At 37.2% G+C, this 13,851-nt stretch overlaps 1 protein-coding gene across 1 annotated transcript in view; it reads left to right on the top strand.

Moving 5' to 3' along the window:
- lamc1 (laminin, gamma 1) overlaps window positions 1-13,851 on the top strand; it is a 73,987-nt gene that overhangs the window by 49,894 nt on the left and 10,242 nt on the right. Inside the window, exons 4-13 of the mRNA XM_048164685.1 lie at window positions 1,876-2,042; window positions 3,945-4,133; window positions 4,507-4,624; window positions 5,738-5,836; window positions 10,416-10,552; window positions 10,688-10,810; window positions 10,903-11,092; window positions 12,608-12,720; window positions 12,893-13,114; window positions 13,585-13,773. Coding sequence (XP_048020642.1) covers window positions 1,876-2,042; window positions 3,945-4,133; window positions 4,507-4,624; window positions 5,738-5,836; window positions 10,416-10,552; window positions 10,688-10,810; window positions 10,903-11,092; window positions 12,608-12,720; window positions 12,893-13,114; window positions 13,585-13,773 — 1,547 coding nt within the window. The remainder of the gene's footprint in view (window positions 1-1,875; window positions 2,043-3,944; window positions 4,134-4,506; window positions 4,625-5,737; window positions 5,837-10,415; window positions 10,553-10,687; window positions 10,811-10,902; window positions 11,093-12,607; window positions 12,721-12,892; window positions 13,115-13,584; window positions 13,774-13,851) is intronic.

Raw genomic sequence — 13,851 nt, forward strand, 5'->3', positions numbered from 1 at the left:
GTTCACTGCTGCATGTTCATGACAAAGTAAAAGACAAATGAGTCCCCTTATGTGCCCAAACTGTGGCCCTGAATGGATGTTCAGTTGATTTTTGGAATCTGTAAAAGTTGCAAAGAAGCTTTAAAAAATTCTTTGTCGAGTTATTTTATGTTGCTTTCTGTCCAAGTTGCAAATTTAATAATCTATTGCAATATTGCAAATTTAATGCAAGCAATTGGAATATCATGCAAATAAAAGCAACGTTTATGTCCAGTGTGTTGAAGTGGAAGAAAAAAAGGTGAAAAACAGAAATTAAAGATGAAGCCAGTGACACTTGGGAGAGAATAGACGTTTCAAGGAAGTAATAGTAGCCAAACATTGCAGCAAATTATTCAATCGCATGACTTTTTTTGATCCACATATTGTAATTTATGCTGTAAATATGTTTCCATTGTAGTTTGTCTTAATGGATACAAATAAAATACAGTCTTATGTATTCGTGCATTTTGGAAATATATACAATTTATTAGAATATTTACTTAAAATGTATACTGTTTAATTTTGTCCCTAAATTTGCATAAAAATACTGGAATGGAACTGTCAAGCTGCAAAACTGAAAAAAATATTATATATAATGTTTTTTTTGTTTTTTTTTACATACATTGCAAGAGGACAAAAAGTTGGCCCTATGCTGTTTACAATTGTCAGTAAAGAATTGAAATTTCAGTCTGTCCCTCACACAAAACTATCGTATGACTTCAGAAGACTAGAAATATAGACATATGGACTACAATTAAAGTATTAGTTCACTTTCAAATGAAAATTAGCCCAAGCTTCACACACCCTCAAGCCATCCTTGGTGTATATGACTTTCTTCTTTCTGATGAACCTAATCGCAGAAATATTAATAAATATCCTGACGCATGCAAGCTTTATAATGGCAGTAAGCAGAATCAACGAGTATGAGCTGAAGAAAGTGCTTCCATCCACATGCATCCATCATAAACGTACTCCATACGGCTCCGGAGGGTTAATAAAGGCCTTCTGAATATTTAACAAGTTATGAAGTAAAATATCTATCTTATGCTACATCCTATGCCTTCCCTATTCAACTTACGGAAAAAGCTTAACTGATATGACACCAGTTCCATTTGTTTCATAAGTTGAATACGGAAGGCAGTCTGGCGGAAGCTAGATATTTTACTTTATACTTCATACTTCATTTACTTATACTTCAACTTGTTAAATATGGATATTTTTCTTACACAAACGCATCGCTTCGCTTCAGAAGGCCTTTATTAATTATAATAAAGCTTGAATGCGTCAGGATATTTATTAATATATCTCAAATTATGTTCATCAGAAAGAAGAAAGTCATACACACCTACAGTAGGATGGCTTGAGGGTGAGTAAAGCTTGGGCTAATTTTCATTCGAAAGTTGTACTAATCCTTTAAGATGCTTTTATTCCTTCTGTTTTGGCATTGCATGTGAAAATACAAATGAAATGCATTTACAGCTTGATATGCTTTAATATGCAATATTTACTGCAGGTTAAAAGACTTGGGGATGAAAAACAAAAGCACTGCATACCGTAGTACTGTACTGTACTGTACTACATACTCTTGCCCGCTGTATCAAAGGACAGGCAGGATAAAAACACAGACATCAGCCACTCAATCTGACAACAAAGGTGCAGTGACGTTTCAGTGATAGGCTCAACAAACATCGTCAGAGCTCTGTGTTTGAACAGCTTTGCGGCACGTTTGTGCCTGCTTGGTCTCTTGTTTCGCACATCAGCAGCAGGATGTGTACACATACAGTACAGTGTGCCCTATCATTGTGCGGTGGGCCTTTGCACCTGACCGGTCTGTTACCTTCCCCCCTCCCCACCCAGGTGCAAGTGTAATGGCCACGCCAGCGAGTGTGTGAAGAACGAGCGCAGCAAGCTGGTTTGTAACTGCAAACACAACACAGAGGGAGCAGACTGCAATAGGTGCAAGCCCTTCTACAATGACCGCCCCTGGAGAAGAGCCACCGCTGAAAACCCCAACGAGTGTCTGCGTAAGTCTTCCGTGTTTTGTCGACTTTTCCTAAAAAAAGACTAATTTCTCTTCCAATCGTTTTTTCCTCATATAAAGGAATAGTTAGTTTAAAATGTGGTCATTTACTAACCATCATATCATTCCAAAACTGTATAGATAAAAACGTCCTTTTTATACTGCCAAACTTTAATACATATTTAAGATATTTAAGAATATCACAACCTTTTGTCAAAACAGACTTGTGCTCTATATTCAAAGTATATGTTTGTACATGGGTCAATGACGTGACGGGTCATTTTTTTGTCCAAAGGCCTTAATAATAATAAAAAACAAAGATATTACATCCAAAGTATGTAAGGGAGTACAACTAGATCTCTTTTATTGAATCCAAAAGGTTTTAATTATATCTTGCTACATATAAAGTTATTTTAAAGATTTTGAAGTATCAAAAGATCATTCAGATTAACCGTCCAAAGGCCAATACAGCCACTTCATTTGTGATTAAAATATCTTAAAATGTAATAAATGTATATATTTTTTATTCTGGCATGATTTTATAACATCATATATCAACATAGTGCAAAATGTTATTAAAATTATTTGAAGAAGTCGTTGCTTTGTTATGAAAAAGAATGTCCGGAAAAATGAATTTCATTGATGTCATTCGGAGTAACCAATATAAAGGGACCATTTTGGATCAAGTCATGCGGTCAGTATCATGTGACAGGATGTGCCATCATTTAGACACCTGCAAAGGACCACATGGTCATGAAGCAAAGTAACTAACTCTCTCTTAACTATTTGAAAAATTTATGTTTTAATTTGCTCATACGCATGTCCTGAAACATCAGGTCATTTGGTACAATGCTAAAAAACATGGAAAATGTTGTAATATTTTAAAAACTTGTACTAAATATAAAATGTTTCAGTGTCCTTTTGTTAGCTAGCTAGATATCAGCCTGTTAGCACTGTTTGAAAATATCTACTAACTGCTAATTCACTGATACCAGAGATTAAAAATGCATTTATTTAGACGTGTTCACCAGCATTGACGTCATTAACACAGAATTAGTCCTTGCTAGTCATGTGACTGATTTGTCAAATTTGAAAAACACAAATAAATGAGCACAATTGAGATTTTGTTCCATCAGAAGACTTGGAAAAATAGTGCACAAGTCATATGGAACACTTTTAAGATATTGTAATGTTGTTGTTTTTTTCACCTTTTGGAAGCTAGCAGTATAAATCAACTTTTAAAGATTTTGAAGTGTCAAAAGACCATTCAGATTAACAGTTTTTCATTGTAAAATGTTTTTTTCCATGTAAAATAAATCTACTTTCCATGTATGAAAAACATAACCTCAGAAATAAGATAATTTCCTTTTCTGTCTGCTATTGTGTAATACGTAGGAAGATGCAAAATCCCACCTGTTTGATTTCCTCTGTCATGAGTACATGTAGAACTATAGTCTTTCCCCATAGACTAACCTCCTCCATACTGAGTCATTTTTGTTTTCTTTAAACTGGAGTCATATTGTGAATGGAAGGGGTTTCAGGTGTCCTCCCTCGCCTCATCTGGACACATGCATCCAGGCGCTTCCTGGAAATGCATGACTAATGTGGACATCTGATGTACAGCAGCCTGAGGCCCAATGTTCTCACGCCCACACAGCTTCTGCTCCTCCATCATCTTATTTCCACTAAGTGTGTTTTGTATCCACTAAGTACTCAGGCAGAAGTCCTACTCGAAACCCTGATGTTTGCCAAACCACATCTGCATAATTCAGCCTAGTTCCTCCCCAGATTTTTCAAGCATTTATCTTATGTGCAAATGTGATTTGTCTGTGTAATAGGCACATTAATGCCACTCCTGGGAGTTTTTACATTGAAGTTCTGACTTGAGGTTGTGTCTCTGTTTCAGCATGTAACTGTAACGGAAAGAGCGCGGAATGTTACTTCGACCCCGAGCTGTATCGTGCCACTGGACACGGAGGTCACTGTCGCAGCTGTGCCGACAATACAGATGGGCCGAACTGTGAACGATGCTTGGACAACTACTACAGAGATCCTTCCGGCCAGCGCTGTCTTTCTTGCAGCTGCAACCCTGTTGGTGCGTAACAGCCATACTGCAGGACCAAGGTGGAAGATGCTTAAAAAGCCATGCATTATTTTATTTTTTATATTTTATTTATTAATTTATTTTATTTTATTATTTATTGTTTTTTCTTTTTCTTTTTTTTATGTTTTTTTTTTTTTTTTTTTCTTAGATTTGGGGTTTTTTTTCACTCAAGGGTTCTCACAAAACTCCAAAAATACAATGCTGACAATTAAAATTCAACAAAGATAAACAAATATATACTGTGAATATGTGAAGGTGCCAGTAGGGATTATTTTATTTTAACATCTTGTTCTGGTGTAAAATTCGAAAAGGCCTCCAGAGCTTGAGTTTGTAACTGTTTATTTTATTGGTTCTTCATTTCCAGGTTCTCTCAGTACTCAGTGTGACAACACTGGCAGGTGTAGCTGTAAGTCAGGAGTGATGGGAGATAAGTGTGACAGATGCCAACCTGGATACCACACGCTGACGGAGGCAGGCTGCAGGTGAAGTGCTTTGCTGGCATGCTAGATTTTTGCCGCACCTGCCAATGGCCGGTGACTGAAAATTTGAAAATTTGCCAGCCGTGAAATGACACAAATTTTAGCTACCAGTGAAAATTCACAATTCTCTACTCCTATTTGATGCCACAGCTAAAACTACTAGCCTAAGTAATATAAATTTAAAACAATATTAAAGACAAGTAAACAGTCAGTAAAAATAATAACAACAAATAATCAAATTACAAGCAATGGCACAAATAATTACAATAGAACAAAGATACAAAAGAAATGAACAGTGCTTTTCAGGTTTTTCAGGTTGGTCTAACAGTAGTATCAAATGTAAAACAACACTGCATAGTCTTCACTGTATAAATTAAATATAGATTAATCCTTAATAAAGTTACAAAAGTTATTCAGTCAAAAGCTATATATATATATATATATATATATATATATATATATATATATATATATATATAAAAATTTTTTTTTTTTTTGTCTTTTGTTTGATTAACATTAACTCAGACAGCAATAGGAATATTAGGCTGTTGTCACTTTAAGACCTAATGCACAGATCCAGTATACTGATACTGTACAGATGCATTGGGTTTCTGGACTGTTTACCTTCACTTAAGCCATAACCGACTGTTTACTAGGATACTACCCAAAATGGGCATTTTTTTTTTTTTTACGTAAATTTGTGTGAATTAGTTTGTTCAAGCACAAGAAGACTTGAAAGACAGCTCAATTCAGTATTCACATGCTGTCTGAGATGTGGCTTTCTGGGCACGCGCTTCAGATGTTTGAGCACAGAAAACTTCCCAAGCTGCGTGCAAGTAATGTATTGAGTTCCCTTTTGCGTCTTCCTGAGATTGATACCAATTTATATACTCTCTTCAATTTTTCATTTGGCACTTGGCAAGTGTTCATTTTAGGCCCTGCTGGCATGGCTTAAACCACCAACCTAGCACATTTCATCTTTAATTTTTTAACTTTTTAAGGACCCCAGAAGCTGTCGTTCTTTTCTAGAAGGTTATATTAGAATGCAGACTTGACAGTGTCTTTAAAGATAATTCCCTCTCCTTGACTTTATTTCCCCCTCTATTCCCTCTGCAGACCCTGCTCTTGTAATCCGGCTGGAAGCACGCAGGAGTGCGATGTCCAGACTGGACGCTGCCAGTGCAAGGAAAATGTGGATGGATTCAGCTGCGACAGGTCAGACTCGTTACTTTATAAAACATCCATGCACATGTTCACCCACACACACTCAGTGGCATCTGTTGTGGCTTTTTAAACATTAGCATTGTCCATACTTGACTTGTTCACAAGGACAGAAGTTACTGGGTTTGTTTAATATGTTCTCAAATTAGAAGCTAGTCATCAACAGAATTAATTCTGACATCAACACTTCAGAAGCCCCATAAAGACGGTCCACCTTTCAGCTCGTGCTCTGTTAAGAGGATGTCTGTCAAAGCTTTTATAAACAGACGTTTATAAGGGGCGTCTGACGTCCACACCGTTTTTCTTATGGAAAGTCCCTATGTGGGTGACACACAGAGGATATGAGGCCATGTGTGTGTCTGAGAAACAGAATTAGGACTCTCAGTGTCAGATGGAAGAGAAAATAGCTCAGGGATGGCAAAGGTTTCCCAGCTGAGAGCCCTCAGCCAGACCATGTAGGGCCTCCAGACTTGCAGTCACCAAAGTTTAACTAGCTTGGTGTTCTGCCTGTTGACTGTGATGGGCCATCTCTACATATTTCATTGTGAGTCTTTAATTAAGGGTGATTGAATTTTAAAAATAAAATGAATAACGCAATAAAAATGAATGCAGTTAATCATAGACTACACACTATAATTCAAAAGATTTTTTAAATGTTTATGCTCACCAAGGCTGCATTTATTTGATCAAAAAATACAGGGAGTGCAGAATTATTAGGCAAGTTGATTTTCTGATCATATTTTTTTCCCAAGCACATTTTACCAATTCCAATCCACATCAATCTTAATAACTACTATTAATATTGTTTTTAATCATTTATAAGTGATATATAATTGTTCATGAAGGCTGGAAATGAAAAATGCCTTATATTCAGGTGTGCAGAATTATTAGGCAAGTTTTCTTTTACAGGCAAAAAAAGCCAAAAAAGAGATTTAACTCAGACTGAAAAGTCAAAAATTATTAAATACTCATGAGAAGGACGCAATACTAATGCAATACTAGAAATTGCAAAGTTAAAGCATGACCAAGGGACAGCAAAATGCTCATTGGGTCAGCGGGGTCATACAAAAACAGCTGGAAAAGAAAAGACACGTTAACAGCAAAATAATTAAGAATTAAGGTGAAGAATTAAGTGTGAAACCATCAGGAACCCTTTAGTCTCCAGCGCCACCATTTTCCAGAACTGCAACCTACCTGGAGTCTCCAGAAGTGCAAGGTCTCAGGATCTCAGAGACTTAGGTTAGCTAAAGAATCCTAAAAAATGACCCGCACTTGATAAGAATCACAAGCTGAAGTGTTATAAAATACATGAAGACTGGGTTTTTATAGGCCTTATAAACAGACAGCTTGAGAGTGACTCCTGAAGGACCAGCACCACATCCTCTTGTACCACTGTTTGAAGAATTTATCTTCCAGAATCTGGCAGTAAGTTTTGGAAGATCATTTTTAGTCCATCTCTGCAAGACAGACATTTCAGGATAAGAGATGGACTAAAAGTGAACTCAAACACCTTATTGCCAGATTCTGGATAAATTCTTCAAACAGTGGTACAAGAGGATGTGGTGCTGGTCCATCAGGAGTCATTCTCAAGCTGTCTGTCTATAAGCCCTATTAAAACCCAGTCTTCATGTATTTTATAACACTTCAGCTTGTGATTCTTATCAAGTGCAGGTCATTTTTTAGGATTCTTTAGCTAACCTAAGTCTCTGAGATCCTAACACCTTGCACTTCTGGAGACTCCAGGTAGGTTGCAGCTCTGGAAAATGGTGGCGCTGGAGACTAAAGGGTTCCTGATGGTTTCACACTTAATTCTTCACCTTAATTCTTAATTATTTTGCAGTTAACATGTGTCTTTTCTTTTCCACCTGTTGTTGTCTGACCCCGCTGACCCAATGAGCATTTTACTGTCCCTTGGTCATGCTTTAACTTTGCAATTTCTAGTATTGCATTAGTATTGCGTCCTTCTCATGAGTATTTAATAATTTTTGACTTTTCAGTCTGAGTTAAATCTCTTTTTTGGCTCATTTTGCCTGTAAAAGAAAACTTGCCTAATAATTCTGCACACCTGAATATAAGGCATTTTTCATTTCCAGCCTTCATGAACAATTATATATCACTTATAAATGATTAAAAACAATATTAATAGTAGTTATTAAGATTGATGTGGATTGGAATTGGTAAAATGTGCTTGGGAAAAAAATATGATCAGAAAATCAACTTGCCTAATAATTCTGCACTCCCTGTACAGTAAAATTTTCTATTTTAATATATTTTAAATTGTAATTTATTCCTGTGATGCAAAGCGGAATTTTCAGCATCATTACTCCAGTCTTCAGTGTCACATGATCCTTCAGAAATCATTCTTATATGCTGATTTGCATTTCTTATCAGTGTTGAAAACAGTTGTGCAGCTTAATATTTCTGTGGAAACCGTAATAAATTTTTTAGGATTCTTTGATGAATAGAAAGATCAAAAGAACATCATTTCACACATGAAATAAAAATCTTTTTTTAACATTATAAATTATGAATTTAATGCATCCTTGCTGAATTATAATTTCCTTTCAAAAAAAAATCTTTCTGACCCCAAACTTTTGAATGTTTAATAAGAACCATTACAATAAATTACAGTAATTACAAAAAGTATTATTTTTGTTCACAGATATTGATATTTAGTTGATTAAACAGCATATCATGATTTTTTTTTTTATTTTTATTAATTGCCAACCCCTAATTTAAACAACCATCCCAAGTATTTGATTTAGCATAATCCCAGCTTTTCTGCCTGTCTGTGCTTTGCATAAAGAAAACTCTAACCTTTCACTCACATGTCGGCTGTGACATTCCTCACAGTCACCGAGTTTGGCCACACATGGACAGGATAATCTCTGCAGTATATACTCATGAGACACACAGACAGAGGGGGAGAAATGAAAAGACAGGTTCAGGAAGGACTAAAGAGAGTGTGGCTGAAGCTCCAGCTCTTGATTTATGTGTGACTTGTTTTTAGAGGCTCAACAATGATCTCACTGATGTTAACTGATGACCCATTTACTTCCCTCACTCCACATGTTATGACTTAACATGTAAAGCCTGCATACAAATCCAAAAACAGTATTTCTCAATCATTTAGTGCTGAATAAATTACATTGCACAACACCTTTTGTAAGAAGGTTTTACAAATAAAGTAAAATCTAGATAAAATCTAATAGTGAATTAAAATGTTGTCATGTTGTACACATGTTGTCAAATATTAAATACAACTAAAATCACAAAATAAAGGGTTAGTTCACCCAAAAATTCTGTCATTAATTACTCACCCTGTCTTTCCAAACCTGTAAGACCTTCGTACATCTTCAGAACACAAATAAAGATCTTTTTGATGAAATCTAAGTGCTTTCTGTCCCTCCGTAGACAGCTACACAACTGACACTTTGACGCTTCAAAAAGTTCATAAAGAGATCGTAAAATGAATCCATATGAATCGAGCGGTTTAGTCCAAATTTTCTGAAGAGACTCGATCGCTTTATATGATGAACAGATTTAATTTAGGCTTTTATTCACACATAAACATTGATCAGTGAACATAAACAGAAGCTCAACCGAACCCGATTGACGCACGAGAACCAACCTCTTCCAGAAGCTCAAACGTGCTGCGTAACACGAGAATGAACCTCATTGGTTCTTGAGGAAGCTCAAACGTGCTGCGTAACACGAGAATGAACCTCATTGGTTCTTGAGGAAGCTCAAACGTGCTGCGTAACACGAGAATGAACCTCATTGGTTCTTGAGGAAGCTCAAACGTGCTGCGTAACACGTGAATGAACCTCATTGGTTCTTGAGGAAGCTCAAACGTGCTGCGTAACACGAGAATGAACCTCATTGGTTCTTGAGGAAGCTCAAACGTGCTGCGTAACACGAGAATGAACTTCATTGGTTCTTGAGGAAGCTCAAACGTGCTGCGTAACACGAGAATGAACCTCATTGGTTCTTGAGGAAGCTCAAACGTGCTGTGTAACACGAGAATGAACCTCATTGGTTCTTGAGGAAGCTCAAACGTGCTGCGTAACACGAGAATGAACCTCATTGGTTCTTGAGGAAGCTCAAACGAGTTGCGTAACACGAGAATGAACCTCATTGGTTCTTGGGGAAGCTCAAACGAGTTGCATAACACGAGAATGAACCTCATTGGTTCTTGAGGAAGCTCAAACGAGTTGCGTAACACGAGAATGAACCTCATTGGTTCTTGAGGAAGCTCAAACGAGTTGCGTAACACGAGAATGAACCTCATTGGTTCTTGGGGAAGCTCAAACGAGTTGCATAACATGAGAATGAACCTGGAGGGCCACTGTCCTGCAGAGTTTAGCTTCAACTTGCCTCCACACACCTGCCTTGATTAGCTGATTCAAGTGTGTTTTATTGGGGTTGGAGCTAAACTCAGCAGGACACTGTAGGTTTTGAAGGTTTTAACACCCCTCACATAAACCTGACAAAAACGAACTAGTCAGCTTTACCAATCAACTAATCAGCCATCCTGTCTCATTGCTAATAACCTTTTGCATCTTACTCTCAGGTGTAAACTGGGCTACTTCAACCTGGACTCCCAGAATCCTCAGGGATGTACTCCATGCTTCTGCTTCCTGCATTCCACCGTGTGTGACAGCGCTGATGGCTACAGCGTGCACAAAATCACCTCCGTCTTTGACAGGGGTGAGCATCCATCCAATAGTCAACACCCTGTTTATACTCATTTCTTGAATGTGGTTGTCAACAAATGTGCCAATGTTAAATCAAGGATTGTAACATGGAGAATGAGTAGAATGTGTTATATATGTCATTGAATAGATGATGAGGGCTGGAAAGGACAGCAGAGAGACGGCTCCAGCGTTCCCGTCCAGTGGTCACCAAGCTCTCGAGAGATCTCGCTTATCTCAGAAGACTACTTCCCCATCTACTTTGTGGCTCCAGGTATTATAACGGATGCAATTTCCTCTGTGTGGTAACTGAACATTGATTGACAGTAAGACGTGTTACTGATGTTTTCTGTTTTGTTTCTGTAGAGAAATTTCTTGGTAATCAACTGCTGAGCTATGGTCAGAACCTCACGCTGAACTTCAGGATTCAGAGACATGACGCTCGACTGTCAGCGGAGGATGTTGTGCTGGAGGGGGCGGGGCTTCGTGTTGCTGTGCCGCTCATTGCCCAGGGCAATTCCTACCCAGGAGAGGAGACACAAACCTTTGTGTTCAGGTGACGCCTTTGAGCTTAAAATTGGAACTGGTATTCAATTCAAATATTTAATTGCGATGAATCTACGTTTCTCTTCTCAAACAGCAACACATTCAAGTAATCTACAATAGCTCTAGTGGCTATTCTGTATTATCAAATAAATGAATAATAATAAGATTTTTTAATGTTTTGGGAAGTTGATCACCAAGGCTATATCTGTTTGATCAAACAATATTAAATATATAAATAATAAATATTATTTATTTATTATTAATAAATATTATTACAATTTAAGATAACTGTTTTTGAAAAATAGAAAGATAAATAAAATAGTAAATTCCTTTTATTTTACTGTAATAAAGATACAATAAGTTATTAAAAAACTTTAAAATAAATAAATAGGTAATGTTGTAAATTTATATATTTATAAATGTCTAATGCATCAAAATACATTGAAGTTAATTGCATGCTTTAATGTCACATTTTAAAGGGGTCATGAACTGAGAAATCAAATTTTCCTTGAGCTTTTCTCATGTAAGAGGTCATCATACTATAAGAATATCCTGTAAGTTCCAGAACTGAAAACTTCCTTGTTAGTCCAAAAACGGCTTTTATTGTAACCAAGCCCAGATAATAACTCGTTGTTGAATGTGCCTAGTCAGATGTTCTTTGTCTTTGTGTCAGTAAATCAAACCAGTGACTAAACGGTCAGCTTCACATCGTTTTTCTTAGTAGGATGAAAATAATCTGTTATTTAAACGGTGATTAAAGTATATATAGAAAGCGATCAAAGTACGCTTCTTTTACAGTCACTGGAGCTGTCAATCAAACAGCACGAGTTTATCAGTGACTGAGTTCTGGACATGCTCAAACTCCCGTTTTAGTCAACAGATCTCTTATTTGCATCGTTTGCACTGTTAGTTATGATGAAAGCATTTGCAATGACGAGATCACTGCGCTCAACATGTCTGTGATCGGCTACGTGCTCATCACTACAACCTTTCATGCCACGGTCTAAATATAATGCCATAGATTTAAATGTAATGCTACAATCAACACTTTTCACAATTAGTTAACCTTGAGAGCTGTAATAGTAAAAACGTGCTAAAAGTTTTCGAGAGAGTTCCACATAGAGAGTAATACTTCATACTATTTCATATGCAAAAATGTTCAGCAGATGTGCCAATCACAGCAGTGGGCATTTACACTGAAGTCTCACAGCAGACACGCCCCTTAAAACAGCATTCAAATCAGAGGGCTAAAATCAGGGTAGGAAAAATGCCTTTTATTTCGAAATTATGGCAATTTTTGATGTAAAAATCTTACTAACATTATAAGTGCACCCCAGGAAACATTATAAAACAACAATACAACGCAGTTCATGACCCCTTTAAGACTTACTTGTGCTGTAAAGATGAAATATTTAGATTTCATTGTCAAATCAATCTTTTGCAAATCAATTGATTTAAGCACATATGTAGCTTATCTGCTGTCCAGTTGCTTGTAATGTTAAATATCATCTATTTTGTCATTCAGACTCCATGACACCACCGACTACCCTTGGAGACCCACAATGAAACATGCAGACTTCCAGAAACTCCTGCACAATCTGACTTCTGTTATGATTCGTGGAACCTACAGTTCAAGAAGTACGGCTACTAATTCACTGAAGAAAAGCTCTTGTTTTTAGTCGCTCTATGAAGACAAAATATGAATGTGTTTTGAATTCTGTTTGATTATGATGACCTTGAGTTCTGTTGGGAGACACTTAAGGTCATTTTAACTGATACTTTAACTAACTTAATTATATTTCTGCTGTAGGTGCTGGTTATTTAGACAACGTGTCCCTTGTGACCGCCCGCCGTGGCGCTGGAACTCCAGCTCGTTGGGTTGAGAAGTGTACGTGTCCTCAGGGTTACGTGGGGCAGCATTGTGAGAAGTGTGATCTGGGATATAGGAGGAGCCGATCTGAGCTGGGCCGCTTTAGCTCTTGCGAGCCGTGCAACTGCAACGGACACAGTGACACCTGTGACCCTGTGACAGGTTTGTCATCACAACTGACTTATTTGTATTGCATTGCCATAGTGTTGATATATCATTTACTTATCTGCTCTCAGGAGACTCAAGCAGACAGGCTGGATATTGGATTTATTATCTAGATGAGGGCATTACGGACGGTCATGTGCTCTGGATGCATGCAACATTAAAGCCATTGAAATAAGATGTGATTTTAATTCTATAGTGACAGTACTTGAACTGTTATTTTACCCAGAAAGTTGTTACAAAGATCTAAATCCATAATGAAGATACACCATACAGTCAGAAAATTACATTTAAGATTCATTACTCAAACAGAGGCTGAATGTACAGAATATATGCTTACACAAAATTCACTATATACATACTAAACTGCAGCAATAATCAGAGTAGTACTAGTGTTACTTTTGGCTTTTATGTTTGTATAATGTTGCCATCTTGTGGTGATCTGTGGTATTACAATTTTGTACTTGCAGGAATGTGTAACTGCCAGCACAACACCGCCGGCATGAGCTGCGAGAGGTGTAAGGATGGGTTCTATGGAGACTCTACGGTTGGCTCTTCTTCAGACTGTAAACCCTGTCCCTGCCCAGCAGGTGCCACGTGTGCTGTGGTGCCCAAGACCAAAGAGGTGGTCTGTACAAACTGCCCAGCTGGAACCACAGGTACAGACTCATAGCATTCAATCTGTTTGAAGCTTATACAGTATGTAAATATAGTAAGTGTTACAGCATATAATCATG

The sequence above is a fragment of the Megalobrama amblycephala genome, linkage group LG17 (genome assembly GCF_018812025.1).
Source record: "Megalobrama amblycephala isolate DHTTF-2021 linkage group LG17, ASM1881202v1, whole genome shotgun sequence".
NCBI lineage: Eukaryota > Metazoa > Chordata > Actinopteri > Cypriniformes > Xenocyprididae > Megalobrama > Megalobrama amblycephala.